The sequence below is a fragment of the Myripristis murdjan genome, chromosome 7, assembly GCF_902150065.1.
Source record: "Myripristis murdjan chromosome 7, fMyrMur1.1, whole genome shotgun sequence".
NCBI lineage: Eukaryota > Metazoa > Chordata > Actinopteri > Holocentriformes > Holocentridae > Myripristis > Myripristis murdjan.
In genome coordinates, this window is record NC_043986.1 from 19785711 (window position 1) to 19800556 (window position 14846).

Genomic DNA, 14846 nt, shown 5'->3' on the forward strand with positions numbered 1-14846 from the left:
CATATGCATTTCTTTTTGAAAAAATATACAGCACATAGCCTGACAAAAGGTGAATGTCAGTTTATTTCATATAATAAACAGTAATAAAAGCTGAAAAGAACAGGCAATGCAGTCTTACAGTAGATCAGTAGATAACATTCATATTTGGAGTACTCACGCCAAATCGGTCTTTCATTCTCTCTCCTCCCTCTCTCACATTCTTCTTTCTCTCACGCACATGCACACACACACACACACACACACACACACACAAAACAAGGGCTACCACCCAGAGCAATGATGACACACTACAAAGAACGTGGAAACACTGTCATACACATTCAGTTCACAGCAAAATGAAAGTAACATTGACACAGATACATTGTAGTGTAGAGAAGCCTGTGATTGTCACTTTGGAGTGGCATATAGTTATTTAGCTGTTTGACAGCCAGTTATCCCCGTTTCTTATGATTAACCCTTGTGGAAAGACTGCAATTGTTGAGCTGGCCACCTCTGGGATAAGTTGAGTTACTACAGCATTAACAACCATTCATATTAATAGTTATTACTGAGTTATATTACACATTATTATCCCAAAGCTGGACCCTCACAATCATATAACCCTTATTACAAATCACATTCCCATGTAATAACCTGTGATTAGTATAATGACCAGAGGTGCTCTAAATCATTTGGAAAAAAAAAAAAATCTGCTCATAGTGTAAATGATGATAGATAGATAGATAGATAGATAGATAGATAGATAGATAGATAGATAGACAGAGAGATAGATAGCATTAATTAAATTAAACAATTAAATGAATAAATAAAATAAGGCTAGTGTGCTCTTGTAGGACATTTTCATGTACACTTGTCTTACAGTCGACACTGCATCCCCCTCCATGCTTATGTTCTTGTTATTAAATATTTTTTCCTCTAATACAGAAGATGATGAATAAAAGTTTTCACTGAAAAACGAACACTGAAGTAAGCTTTATGTTTGTCAACAACAACCTTACGTAATCTGTAAATACATCACATACAAAGTACAAAAAAAATACTTTTTCAAAACATAAAAAATCAGTTGATACCTGCAACAAACGTAATAAAACACAAGCCTAGACTTTGCCATCTTTGAACGTCTAGAAACTACAAAGAAAGTCCACAATGAGAACCAACCTCAACATGACTGAGTGTATTGCACTTATTGAAGTAGACATGCAGGACACATTCTACTGTTCTGTCCCTGTGTTACTTTGGCTTTTTGAGGATCATTTCTTAAAAACAGCTTGAATTGCACACAACGACAAAAAAGTACACCATCACTGTAAAAATTTAAATCTGACAAAGTGGCAAAGTGTAATAAAATCATAGCTAAGTGGCATTCTGTAAGGTGTGACACCTCCAACCTCTGCACAATAAAGACTTTTGTGCGTGCAGAACAATGCCATAAAAAAAGAAAAAAAGTTTAGTGTCAGAATACTACCACTATGCATGATTATCATGGTCAATGATACACACGCCTAAGTCTGGATCAGTCAGCTACCTATGGTGACTATTACCTCTGTAAGACATATGCAGATATTAAGACAGAGTGAAAACACAGAATGTTAGACCACACAGTAACACATCACAGCTTGACTAACACAGACAAACTTCCCTGATCAAGTCAGGTATAAGGACCAACATCACCTTCATAAATTAATTCCCCTTATCATGAGTATCTATTAGGGATGAAAGCAAGAGCCGGACCTAGTCTATTAGATAAATATCAAGGAGCATTTCCTTTCGTTACAAGTCTAATTTGCTCTTTTATCACCACCGTCTCGCAAACCCAGGACCTCCCTTATGCACCCAATATCGGACACCCAAGGGAGAAAAAGAAAAACAATAAAATTCAGGGGCTGAGATAAGGATGAGTGAAAGGCAAACTGAGATAATAGGAAAAGCAAGATAAAGGTATACAGAGGCAAGGTGCTGAGGCATACCCCATGTCTCTGCAGTTCCTTTATGTTGCATCCTATTGTAATCTATATGGAAGATTTGCATCAACTGTCTTTACTCGACACACACCCTGACTCTCCGTAGGTTGGCCAGGAACCCTCACACACCTGCAACTAGGACCCTGTAGTGAGCAAAACTGATGAGGAAAGCATCACAGATTATTTTTTCTAGAAGGTTGATGAACATGAGGATAACAAAATGATGCAGCCAGGTCTTCTAATCCACAACTGAGCACAGCCCACCTCTACTGAGTGGAATTTCCAGAGCCAATCCTTTATTGTTCCCATCACCAGGAAAACAAAACGGTACTTTATTGCTGATAGTTTCCATACTGACCCTGAAAGACACAAAGAACATTAACATAGCATCATTACATTGCATTTTATACAATCTGTATGGGTTATTATTTATGTATTTTTGTGGGCTCCACTACTTGAAAAGTATGCAGCAGTTGTGCGTTATGTGTTACACCATTTAAAAATTTGCTTTACCTCAAGTAAAAAAAAAAAAAAAAAAAAAAAGATCAGAACTACCTGGTACCATGAATTTAAATGGCAGAAAGCAATCATCAGGCACTCTTTGGCATTGTACAAGAAGAGTATATAAAATATTGGCAGTTTGAATCATTAACTAGCTGACATGTGTCACCTCAGTTGAGCCTTCATCAGGGATTGTGTATTTTTATGTGTTTTCCCATTATGGGAAATGAATGTTGGGCTGTGATGAAAAATCAATTTAGGAGAAATCTGTGATCTAATGCGGTGATTTTCAAAGTGTGGTTAGAGCTTCGGGGAGTCCCCAGCAAAGTGTAGAAAAGATTTATCTCACTATATTTTAATTCATTACAAATTGTCATTTTTCAAGTATGACATCTATCTAAAATCATTTCAAACTGGGGCCTGCACATTAATGAAAGTCAACTTGCGTATCCGGTACATGAAGAAAATGCAAAAACCTGTGAAATAATGTACCTGTTCATACGCGTAGGGTCTCTGCGTCTGAGCTCCAGGGCCTCCCTGGGACGAGCGGTAGGACCCGTACTGCTGGCCTTGGCCCTGCTGATACTGAGAATACTGTGTGGAGCCACCCTGGCCAGGCCCTGGAGGAAGACAGTGCAATCAGTTTAAGGGTGTGTGTGTATGTGTGTGTGTTCATATGTCAGTGACTGGGTAAATGCACATTTGTGTGAGCTGTCCTGACCGTATCCCTGTGGCTGTCCACTGTAGCCCTGTTGAGACGAGTACTGCTGCTGGCTGAAGGGCTGCTGCTGGCCAGAGCCCTGCTGATACTGGGCCTGCTGCTGACTGTACTGAGCGTTACCTGCAGGTATACATGGACATGCATGCAGGTAAATATTAACCCTGTCAATCAGCAAAATAATTTAGATTCTGTTGGAGGCACTAAAGTAAACACAACTGAAGACAGTATGTTAAAAGCAACACATTTTTGTACACATTGTTCCTAATAGATAAATAGATAGACAAGGAAGGGAATGACAAACAATAACAGTGAACTGGTACCTCCTTCATAATAGTGTTGTGAGGATTCATCGAAGGACCTCTCGTAGCCTTGCTCGCCATATGAGGACGGCTGATATGAATACTCCCCATGACCTGCAGAGAACAGGATTTGACATGCAAAAACAATTCTGCAAAGATAGCAAAACCCAATCCCATACAAAACAGAGATTATTGTTCTCACAGTTTCGAGCGACAAACTTTCGAAATACATGGGCAACAACAAAACGACAAGCACAAACGACATTTGCGAGGCTTCTCAGAAACACACAAAGCACAAAAACACCCTGCAAGTAGTTTGCGCTCTGTCCTCAACACACTGCTATAACACTTTCTGAAATCTGAAATTTCGGCACACCAAAGGGGACAGTATGGACACAGACACACTGGGAGGAAACAGAATTGAGACCAACGTCAGCCCCTTGCAAATTTTTTAAAATACTTTTCAGCTCCCAATGAGGGAAGGAAAGAGAGTGAGAGGAGGAGAGTTTAAGCTGCAGTGATGCTGTAAATCTGGCACAGGCCTATGGGATGGTGCAGGAGGAAAATGGCATGTACATGAGTGCATGATCTGTGAAAGGTGTTGGTGCATTTGAGAATTGTGTGTATAAAGTTTGAGGCTGTGTATGATTACCATCAGGGTAATACTGCTGGTTTATGGGCTCGCTGGAGCTCTGAGTGTGTCCATACTGCTCTCCGTAGAACTCGTCTTGTCCCATGTACTGCTGTGCAGATCCTGCAAGACAGGTGACACCATGATTGGTTAAACAGGTGGTTGGACCAATCGGCCACTGTGTTGGTAACTAAAGGGGCCAGGAGACTTGAGCAATTGGAAAGCCAGAGGCTGTGTGTACGGGTGTGTGTGTGTGTTTGTGTGTCTGTGTGAGATAAGATTATGATGGTCACCTGGTCTGTGATTCCTCATTTAGCGAAGAAGCAAATCAAACAAAATGATATAATGAAAGAAAAAATGAAAATTATTTTGTTTGAAACCAATGCTGAAACAATATCTAGTTTTACTCTTTGACCAATGATGTTCTGCCATGGAAAAGCAATAAATAAATAAAAAAAAGAATGAAAGAAAATCTGAAGGAAGCTGTTTCAGGCAAGCAAAAATTTTGGAAACACTCATTAAAATTGGATAATAACAATGAATAATTCCATGAAAATGATATGAAATGTAATTTTGTGCAGAAAATGAAGACTACAGAAAGCCAATTATCAGGGAGAATCTGATCTCTGCTTGGTGGTGGTGTGCAGAAACTCCAGATTCCACTCCGTCCCTTCACACTCTGTCTGACAAACTCAGAGAAATGACACAACTGTCTGCAAGAGGCACAGACAAACCATGAGCAGCCTAATCTCCTTTACCAAATCACAATGGACAGAAAATTTCCCAATTACAGAGAGGGGCTATGTCACAGAAAACATTTTCATCTGAAGTTCTACAACAATAGCCAAACAATCTCATAGCAGCATATCTTATGATCCCCGATATCATCAAGGAGCCACAACTGATAGATAAGCCCTAGCAACAGCTTCACAACCAATCAGAGAATGGCTGGTGAGCAAGTCGCTCAGCCTAACTTTGGATGCAACAATGCCATAACACAGCCCTATCTCGAAATACTTCAACACCTCATGCAAGGATAATAGAGAACCAGGGTAAATGAGGACTTCCAACCTCAGACAAGAAGCATGGCCGGTTACCCGGGAAACAGTCTCCCATCCTTTTCAAGTATCTGCTGTATGAGTTACATGCCTCATGCTCATCCTTCAAAAGACACAGCGGGACGTGGTGAAGCTATTATTAGGCACATGCTGACACAGCATGAGTAAAATGATTTACAGAGACACGGACCCAATGTGACAAGAGTGATTTATCTCCAGTCTGCCTCTTAAAGTTGCAGGCAGGCCACTTGGACAGTCAGAATTACCAAGCTTCAATATCACTGTCACTTTATGGCCTTCAAAGTCCAACACTGATACAGTGGTAGCATGACAACACTTATCAGGAGAAAATCCGACCCCGTGTAGCATCCAAGCTTTGCCTTTCCATCCACCTGGGAGCCCTGAAAGACTGCCAGGCATAGCCACACTTAATGAAAACCCGTTGAGCATTTCAATCCAAACAATTGCTACCTCTAATCACAGCAATCTACTCAAGCACACACACACACACACACACACACACACACACACACACTACTCATTGAGCCCAAGCTAAATAAACACTGTTCTAGAGGGCATTGCCGGATCGCAGCAGCATGAAGAGAGAAGTCATCACCACCTACCTTGCTGTGAGGAGCGGTAGGATCCCATGGGTCTCTGAGACATCATACTGTTTCCTTGGCTGCCTTGAGCCATCATGCCCATGGTCTGCTGTCCCTGATAGTGTTGGCCCCCAGCCTGGGCCGAGGAGTAGTGTGGGGTGGCTGACTGTTGGTGCATCATGGAGACTGGGAAGGAGGTGGAATTACCGGGGAGAAATCTCATACATTAATACACACAGGCTTTCAGGAAGAGCAATCACCAGCATACACAACATCCTAAGTAGTGAGACTGGCAGAAATAGGCATAATTCAACTGAAAAAATAAACAAATGTAAAAGGGGGTCCATTGCAGTCAGGATTCAGGGAAAATCAGGGGGTCCATGGCAGTCAGGGATCTCTTAAAAAATCTCTTTGAAGAGATGCTTTCAAGATGCTCTGAGGTATAAAAGCAAACAAAGCCAGTGAGGTCAGTGCATAAACAGAGATAAATACACAAGGACATCCAAGGAGAGAAGGGCTGCATCTCAGGGTCAGGGGTCAGAGATTAGGAGAGGTAAGCCTGGAGCAGGGAGGTGGGGAGAAAAACTACAGAAGGAAGAACAGAGGGAGGCAGGACCCCTTTATGATGAACTGAATGTGTTTGGTTTTTGACAGTCATACTGGAGTGTTAACATTCTGCATGTGAGCATAACTTGTGTTCAAGAGCAAGGGGTTATCATGACTGCTGAGCATCTTTGCTATGAAAACATTTCATAAATCACTTAACCATCTATCTTACCTCTTGTTTGAATAAAAAGCCAACAGGAAATGAGGTTTCCTATACCTTCCACCTAACACTTAAGACACATAACTTTTAATATCACTCCCTTCTTCCCTTGTCTTAATGTTAAATCTTACATTATATCTAAGGAACAAATAAGGCTTTGAAAATTATCAGTGCTCAGTATCTACTGCTCAGTATTCCTTTTCCATAGCTAAGCATGGACAGGACAGGTTCCTTGTGGCTGGACTCTTCTATACCTGGCTCACCTTGGTTGGACTGCATGTTGAGGTTGCTGCGGGAGGAGGAGGAGGAAGAGGAGGATGAGGATGTGGAAGAAGAAGAGGAGGAAGAGCCATAGCTGGGCCCGGGGCCCTGGATCATGCTGCCCTGGGAGGAGGGCACAGGGTGGCTGTAGCCGGAGGCTGAGGCCGAGCTACCGTAGCTGCTGGCTGGCAGGCTGAGGGATGTGGAGGGAATAGCCGACTGCACCTGACCAGACTGCTGCTGCTGCATGGGGGCATGGCTTGGGCCTAACGACACACACGCACAGTCAGAGCAGCCAGCACACAATCCCATGCAGTACCACATCATATTCATCATGGAAACACATTCAGTTCATCTTTACTGGAAGCTTGCATGGAGGCTAGAATGATGAATGATTTTAATTATAGGTGCAAAAGAGTTTATGGATTAGGAATAGAAAGGAGGCACAAGTAGCTGGTATGGCACACAAATTTGACGATGAAACCATTAGCTGGACTTCAGACCAAAGGTGCTTGCAAGCAATGTCAGATAATGAGATACAAGACAAGGTATATGCAGACAGACATGCTGTCACGTCAGGCAGAGGCAAGCGACCAAAACAGGGACGGACAACAAGATGGAGCTGTATGTGTGTGAATATGAAGTTTGACTTGGTGTGGGAAAAAACGTGCAGATGGACAAGGGTTTATGCACATTTGTGATGAGCTCTCACCATTGCTCATTTGACTCTGCATCATTGATGTGGGGGGCAGCCCTGAAGCTATGTTGTCATTGAGGTTGCTCTGAGAGTGTGCCCCACTCTGGCCCATACCTCCAGGACCCATAGACATGTTGGGAGTGGGAGGCTGTTAAGTGAAGAGACCAATATGAATCAGTTATTGTGACTGGCAGAATTTATGAGGGTCTGATGACAAAGAGAGACAAAATGAAGAGCATAATGTATTCGGTGTGCCTCTGTGCTGCCATTTATTCATTTGTTTCCTTTCTGTCCTCATAGCTAATTTCAGATACCAGTGACTCAGTCTATTAAATGATCCACAGTACAGTTGTAAGTGATGAGACTCATTTTGCTCTTTATTTCCCATGCTGTCCAACATTTGGTTTGTGAAGAGATCATTTTGTTTGCCCTATCAACTAATCACAGTTGACAAATTAGATGGGAGGCTGCCTTTGTGCCTAAAGTTGGTTTATCCTAATTTAGCATCACACTATGATTTCAAAAAACTTTTAATTGAAGTCATATCCAAGAACTGATCTATTTGTTTCTTTTGTGCATCATTATGATGAGAGGTTACAGACGGACGTGGATCTGCTATGTTGCATGAACTCCCAAGTGTTCTTAAAAGCTTATGACAGACTCACCGCTGGTAGTAGTGACTGCATGTTCTGATTAGAATCTGCTATTGTGGCCAAGTAAACAAGGTTTCTGTGCAGGATCTGCTGATACCTGTCAAAAAGTGAAGAGAGATGCAGATTCCACCACAGTGTTCGCCTTTGTACTTGTTCGCCTCAGTATGACATTTGCAAGCCATCAAACAGAAAACAACACAGGACACCTACTGGGTGCATTCCGCTGTCTTGCCTTTGCTTTGGTAATCCATTATGCATTGTATTAGATGATGATTTTCATCCAGCATCTATTGGGAGGGGGTGGGGGGCAAAAACAAACAAACAGCCTCAGTTCACAGCAGGCCTACAGAGTAAATTACACCATAAAAATGTGCCACATTTAAACATTGCAGAGAAAGTGTCCTGGATTCTCAGACTTTCCACCCGCCTCTAGGAACATTTTTTTCTGGGTCATTTTTTTTTTCTCATAATGTTGTAGAGCACCTGCGTATTCACACTTAAAAAGGTTCTCACAAGCCTTATTTAGGCTATGGCATCGGTCGAAAACTCAATGTGTGGGAGTCAATGTGTGTGAGTAGGCACCCGACAGACAAAACACATCTGTGAGAAGCCCAGTGGTTCAACCAAGGATAAAGAGAAACAGTCTCGGCAGCGTATGGCTCAGGATCGTCCTGCGTTGCTCACTTTCCCTCCATACTACAGTCTTTATTCTCATTGGATGCTTGTATTTTTGTCACAAAGTGGCTGTCCAGCATCAACATTTACACCCAGCCTAATATGGGACATTGCTTGTAGCCAGTAGATAACCTATAACTCAAATCCAACAATAATAACGCTACGCTTTAAAATGACCAATCTTGCACATCAGACGCAAACCACATCGCCTTTATCCGATCCACCTACAAAAACATTAATCTATCAGGGAAAAGCAGCGAGAACAACCTCCTCGCATGGAGAGCAGTGAGTTGAGCCCATGCAGCGGTCCATCAGCATCCTGGCTTTGTTTGGCTCGCACCTTCAATTGACTGTAACGTTACAATACCAGTTGCCATTTCTTCTGATATTCACCACAGGCTACTTTCTCCGCACTGGCGGCGGACCGCACTCTCCCATCCAGACTGGAATAAATTCTATCACAAACGCCCCGACGCACCAGAAAAGCTTTTACCTTCTGAATCGTCTGCTGTGTCACCTCCCCTTTACTCCTGGGGCGCGCCGATGAAAATGCCACCGACATTTTGTCATATGGGAAATAAAAGCGCTCCTTTTATTCTAATATTTATTATCTTGAGCGCAGCCCTCTATTTGGCTACATAGTTTCCCCATTACCGGGAGATAGGGGTATTGAGAATATCAGCGCTTTTACACCTGGAGAACAAATTGGAAAGCTCTCGATTTTTCTTAACGTGGTTAAATATACAATTCTGCTGAAACTGTGTGTTTTTTTCATATGCAAAAAATTTCATAAACAATAAACTAATGTCTAAAGGGGAAAAATCCCTCTCCCTCAGTTTTTGGTATAGCCCGAACAATGAGTAGCCTACCACTTTCCTCACTGTAGAGGGGGTATCCTTTGATTCATGAAAGCCAATGAGTCTACATTTTTCACGCTGCACAGTGCGCAGGAGCTCCGTCAACCAATTGTGAGGAGCGGCTGCAGAAGTTGTTTTCGCCCCAGACAGGCTTTCTTAGGCTAGTAGGCTATCACCTTGAAGTTGTATGTTCATGCATTTTGTGCATTGTTCATGCAAAATACCAGCTGCATGTTCTCACAGGTTTCCATTTGTGTTTACCAGACAGTAGCGGATGACAGCCTGTTATCCGCATCCTCTCAAGCCACTAATCTAAGCATGGTGTCCCAAACTTTCTCCATATTTGTCCAAAACCCATATGAAAAATGATTCTGTTGCGAGTCAGAGGCGGATAATGTGCACATATGAAAGGTGCAAATCAGAAGGTTCAGAATTAAAGGTTGACTATCATCATGGGCATCAGGTCGGAATGATTGGAAGTAGAGTCAGGAAACTTCATTCCTCTGAACGAATGTTTATTTCTTCAAATCAAGGAAATGTATTCATGAATATTAAAAGGGCGGAATAGACTCATAGACTCGCTTTGAATCTGAGAAAAACAATATTGGAACGAAACACAGGAAATCACAGTCTCACAGGTAAATGTTAAAGAAATAAAGTTCTCAGTTCAACTAAAATGGACATGGGATAAAAATTAAAGAGTAAGAAACTATTACCAGAATTGTCACCCCTTGCAAGTGACAGAGTGAATGAGCAGTTCAGTATTTAAATATCGAGTGAACAGGTGAACTTGAGGTAAATGAGTGATGAGAAAGGTTTCAAAAGTGGAAAGGAAGTGAGGTAAGGGAATTGAGGTAGGTACCAAGGTGCATTATGAACTGTGAGGCGCTACATATGGTGGAATAGGGAGTGAAGGCAGTGAAAGAGTTACAAGAATTTGTTTTTCCCTTTACATAAGGGGTAAAGGGAAGTAAAATTTCAGTATAGCCTCCCTCAAGGATCACTGATAGCTCTTCACCCCATGGACTAGATGTTACAAAAGCAAATGAATAGACAAATCTGTGGAAATTACAAAATGAGTAGATATTGAAGGTTTTTTTTTTTTTGCCTCATTTAATACATCTCTATATGGGCACCATTAGTTGCACTAAGCACATCAAAACAGTACTCGATTTCTTGCCATGTTCGCTGTAGCATAGCCTCATCAATGGTGGCAATGGCATCAGTGAGCTTCTGCTTCAGGTCATTGATGTCCAATGTGATTAAAAACTTTGATAACCACTGAGTCCATAGAGCAAATCTGATTAACATATCTCAGTTGCTTTTGTAGTATATATTTTCTTTTAAATTGTAAACAGACTGTGGACACCATGTATAGCTGATTGAGAAGCATGGATGCTGGCTGGAGAGTGAATTCTAATCTTGTAGTTTAACACTCAGATTCTCTATCCAAGTTTGCAAAGGTCACTTATGCATGTATACCGACTGACGTTGACAATAGATCAACATGTCTTAATATTTACAATAAATATGTAAAGCCTCAGCAAACAGACAAAAATGCATCAGCAGTGTCCCGTTTATTTACATTATAATACAGTTTCACTTAATTGTTTCAAAGTGACAAAAATAAAGCAATATACGGGAGTTAACTGTTTAAAGTCTGTAAAGCTTAAGTTCATATCGTGTTGATATTTACAGTTATTTACAAACACATGTCTTGAGATAATCTACAAATCATGAACAGCAACCCAAGGGGCAAAAAACAAGCAACAAAGATTTATTCTTAAACATTAATTCAAATGAAAATTTTAAGAATCAAAAATTAAGATGGCCCAAAAAAAAAAAAAGAAAAAAGAAGAAAAACCATAAGGCAGAAAAGTAGCCATCACCTCCTTCACAGTTTGCCAACACTCACCAAAAAAATTAAATCCCTTTACAAACCAAATATGACAGTCATTCTGATAATTCATAGTACATATGGGGGACCTTTTAGTGGACAATGCAATCCACTTCCAAAACGAGGCCTGAGGACAGAAAGCACATGAAAGAAATGGTAATGAAGCATACCCAATAACTGCTCAAAAAAAAACAAACAAACAAATTAATTGGCAATCATGTTGCACATAGAATGCCAACCCTTTACTTTGCATGTTGATCATGTTTGTTGTTTTGCTTGATTTGGGATTATGACCTGTGTCAAACTGACCTTTACTGTCCACCCCTGGCTCTATTAGAGGGTAAACTCTGAGCAGCTCCCCGTCCTCTCCGTCCATAATATCCACCTCTGAAGCCTTGACCCCTCAGAAACCGGCCAGGGACGCCAAAAGTCTCCACATTGCGCTTACGCTCCTCTGCCCAACTTCGTCTGAAAAGGTTGAGAAAACTGAGGGCATGTACTTACACTTTTAACATAGACGGGACAGTAAAGTCACAAGGGATTGGACATGGAGAATGTGGGTCTCTAGGATTTACCTGGACTTATTATCAGAGGAGATGTTATCATAGAAAGACTTTGCTTTGTCATAGTAGCATTTTGGCCCCAACTGATCATCCTCTGCATTCTTTTCATTAGAGTGTGAATCTTCATCCTCTTTTTCTTCTCCCTCATGATTTGCCTCTGAGGAGGGGGTGAATAAACAAGTACTTGTAAACACCCTGGATGGGACATTGGGACTGTGAAAACCCCAGTTAGCTGAATGTCTGTTATTCAGAAATAAGACTGGCGTCGCAAAAGCAGCAAAATCGCAGACAAGCAAACCCAAAAACACTAGTGCCATTCATGGTCACCTTCTGATGTAACCGACCTCTCATATTCACCCTGTCCTGCTTCTCCCGCTCCAGCTGCTCCTTAATGAATTGTGCATTTGAAGAAGCAAAATCAAAGTCTGTCTCAAACTTAAGGGTTTTGGGTGGAGCATTCCCCACTATGAGTTGGCCTCTACTACGGTTCCGGCGCCTTCGAGCTCCTGAGGATGTAAGAGAAACAAAAAGGGGATAATGCCTTTATGACTACAGTGTCATAAGTGGTATTTCTGTGTCCTGTTCCAAACAGGACTTTCTAGCCCAATAATTCTAATTAACAATTTCAACAGTCTTCATTTGCGAACAGTTACCTTGTCTTCTTGGCGGTGGTGGACAATTTTCATTATTTCCATCCAACCGTTTTTGAGCTGTTGCACTCTGATCACTGGACACAACTGGGCCTGCCTTTGTTCCTAAAAAAAAAAAAAAAAAAAAAAAAAAAAAAAAGTCACATGAAGGTGCACTATTCAAATCAAACAATAAGACAATATAATGGACAAAGTGAAATAGGACTATTCCCTGGAGGACACAACAGTGAAATTGGACTTTGTTAAGCAAACAATGTAGCCATTTCATTTGAGCATGCAGGCAAACATGTGACAATCAGGTGATCATATTCTGTATTTTTGCTCATCCCTGCAGTCCTGCCTGCTTACTGGTGGGCCCAGCGCTCCTTCTGGTCTGGGAGCTTCCTCGTCTAGTTGTCTGGGGCATCCTGCTCTCCCAGCGCTGGTCCTGGGCTGCAGTCAAAGCTCTCCTCTGCTGAGTTGGGTCTACACGCACAGTTTGAACTGCCTTTTCCACCATAGGGCCCCTTCTAATCTGCGGGCCTTGAAGTACAGTGCCTGCATTGAAAATAAAACCATCAAATCAGTATTTCAAGCACATGCCAAAAAATATTGCAAGACTACACTTATGATCAGGGTGTGGTTTTATGCTGACTTTAGCAAGTAGGAATTTGCTTTTGTTGGCTTACCAAGACCAAGAGCTGCAGCATACTGTTGATTGAGGAGGGAGCTTGCAGCAAGCTGGTTGTAGGATGGCATCTTTAGTGGACTGAATGGTGCCTGGGCTGAATAGAGGGCTGAGGAGCCTGCACTGGATGACTGGAAAAAAAAAAAAAAAAAATCCAACTCATCATACCCTACAGGGACCATTAAATGCTTGGTCAGCTCTTCTTAGCTTTCTTCTGTGGTGGTGTGAGCCATGCAATCCCATACCTGCACTATTGCTGGATCGTGAGGCAGGCCATGGTGAGATCTCGGAGCTTCACACAGTGTGATGTCTTTGATATCACTTCCCCGGAAAGTGATGTACTCGAAGATGTCATCCTTGGCTGGTGTTGGCCTATCAGTAGGTCGTCCCTCCGTTCCAAAACACTTAACTAATCAAGAAAAGTGTATCTGATCTTAAACTTCCAGGCTAAAGTGACATTATTAAACTCACCTCTATTGTTTGAGTAACAAAGAGAAAAAAAAATGACACAAGACTAGACCTGCTCTTATAGGCTATCCGGCATACAGGTCTACACAACTCACCTTTAGCCAGCACTACTGTGGAGTTCACTGTATCAATAGTATACAAAATACCCTCATAACGATTTTGAGCTTTGGAAATTAGACCAATTTTACAGCCAATGTAAGGCTTTGCTGAACTCATTGCCACCAACGATGCCGCACACTATTTAGAAAGAAGTTAAATGCAATAAGTCATGTCGAGCCAACATTAGCCCTTGTGAGGCGACCAGAGAAAATTTATAGAATGAAGTCCCCAGGTGAGCGGGTGGACTGCCACGCCCACTCATTTAGGTGGACGCACCTGAGTATAATAAGTCATCTACTGTGGGCGTACTTCGCTGTCTCTTGTCTCTATTGGTCGCCATAAATGGGCTTTCTGACACCAGGTAGCCTATAAATTCACGGTGATGTTTGTGTAGTATTTTTAGAAAGAATTATTAGACAGCGGGGTGGAGTATGTGTGTGTGTGTGTGTGTGTGTGTATGTGCGGACCGGGAGGGGGGGTGTCTTAGTTGTGCATCAGGAGTTTTCCCTCATAAGTAAATAAGTTAATAGTGTTTTAAGTGTTGAACGTTGTGTTAAATACACCCCTCAGGCGTTAGGAAAAAGTCTGCGAAGACCGCTGCACGACAACTAAGTGTGCAAACTGATTACTGCAATCCCCCGCTATTAACAGTTATCTGACATCCAGATACTGTCATCGAGCTCTGGTGAGCGCCGGGGCAACAGCTGCTCTCCTGAAGAAAAAAAAATACAACGCAGCCATTTTGACTCGTCAACAAAAAACTCAGACACATATAAAACGCTCCGGTGCTGTGCGTAAACCAGCAGACACTCATTCTACA

At 41.9% G+C, this 14846-nt stretch overlaps 2 protein-coding genes across 2 annotated transcripts; both read right to left on the bottom strand.

Moving 5' to 3' along the window:
• Positions 1-45: 45 nt before the first annotated feature.
• Positions 46-9403, bottom strand: LOC115362689 (calcium-responsive transactivator-like). Its single transcript, XM_030056728.1, has 11 exons — positions 9319-9403; positions 8361-8437; positions 8163-8247; positions 7513-7645; positions 6803-7066; positions 5795-5959; positions 4135-4236; positions 3504-3596; positions 3184-3303; positions 2955-3082; positions 46-2320 (listed from the first exon to the last, which is right to left on the bottom strand). The coding sequence occupies exons 1-11, from the start codon at positions 9385-9387 to the stop codon at positions 2294-2296; spliced, it is 1263 nt and encodes a 420-aa protein (XP_029912588.1). The 5' UTR covers positions 9388-9403; the 3' UTR covers positions 46-2293.
• A 1837-nt stretch (positions 9404-11240) lies between these two features.
• On the bottom strand, positions 11241-14223 carry lsm14b (LSM family member 14B). The gene is made up of 9 exons (XM_030056730.1): positions 14023-14223; positions 13705-13868; positions 13461-13590; positions 13141-13329; positions 12796-12897; positions 12487-12648; positions 12155-12299; positions 11889-12047; positions 11241-11706 (listed from the first exon to the last, which is right to left on the bottom strand). Exons 1-8 carry the CDS (start codon positions 14141-14143, stop codon positions 11891-11893), a joined length of 1170 nt encoding a protein of 389 aa, XP_029912590.1. The 5' UTR covers positions 14144-14223; the 3' UTR covers positions 11241-11706; positions 11889-11890.
• Positions 14224-14846: the final 623 nt, after the last annotated feature.

Excerpts from the sequence above, each read along its gene's own strand:
- LOC115362689 (XM_030056728.1), bottom strand. The coding sequence starts at position 9,387 with ATGTCGGTGGCATTTTCATCGGCGCGCCCCAGGAGTAAAGGGGAGGTG. Across the intron at positions 7,067-7,512 it reads GCAGAGTCAAATGAGCAATG|GCCCAAGCCATGCCCCCATG; the intron begins GTGAGAGCTCAT and ends GTGTGTCGTTAG. Across the intron at positions 2,321-2,954 it reads GACCCTACGCGTATGAACAG|GGTCAGTATGGAAACTATCA; the intron begins GTACATTATTTC and ends TGTGTCTTTCAG.
- lsm14b (XM_030056730.1), bottom strand. The coding sequence starts at position 14,143 with ATGAGTTCAGCAAAGCCTTACATTGGCTGTAAAATTGGTCTAATTTCC. Across the intron at positions 13,330-13,460 it reads TGCTGCAGCTCTTGGTCTTG|GCACTGTACTTCAAGGCCCG; the intron begins GTAAGCCAACAA and ends TTTTCAATGCAG. Across the intron at positions 12,898-13,140 it reads AAGGAGCGCTGGGCCCACCA|GAACAAAGGCAGGCCCAGTT; the intron begins GTAAGCAGGCAG and ends TTTTTTTTTTAG.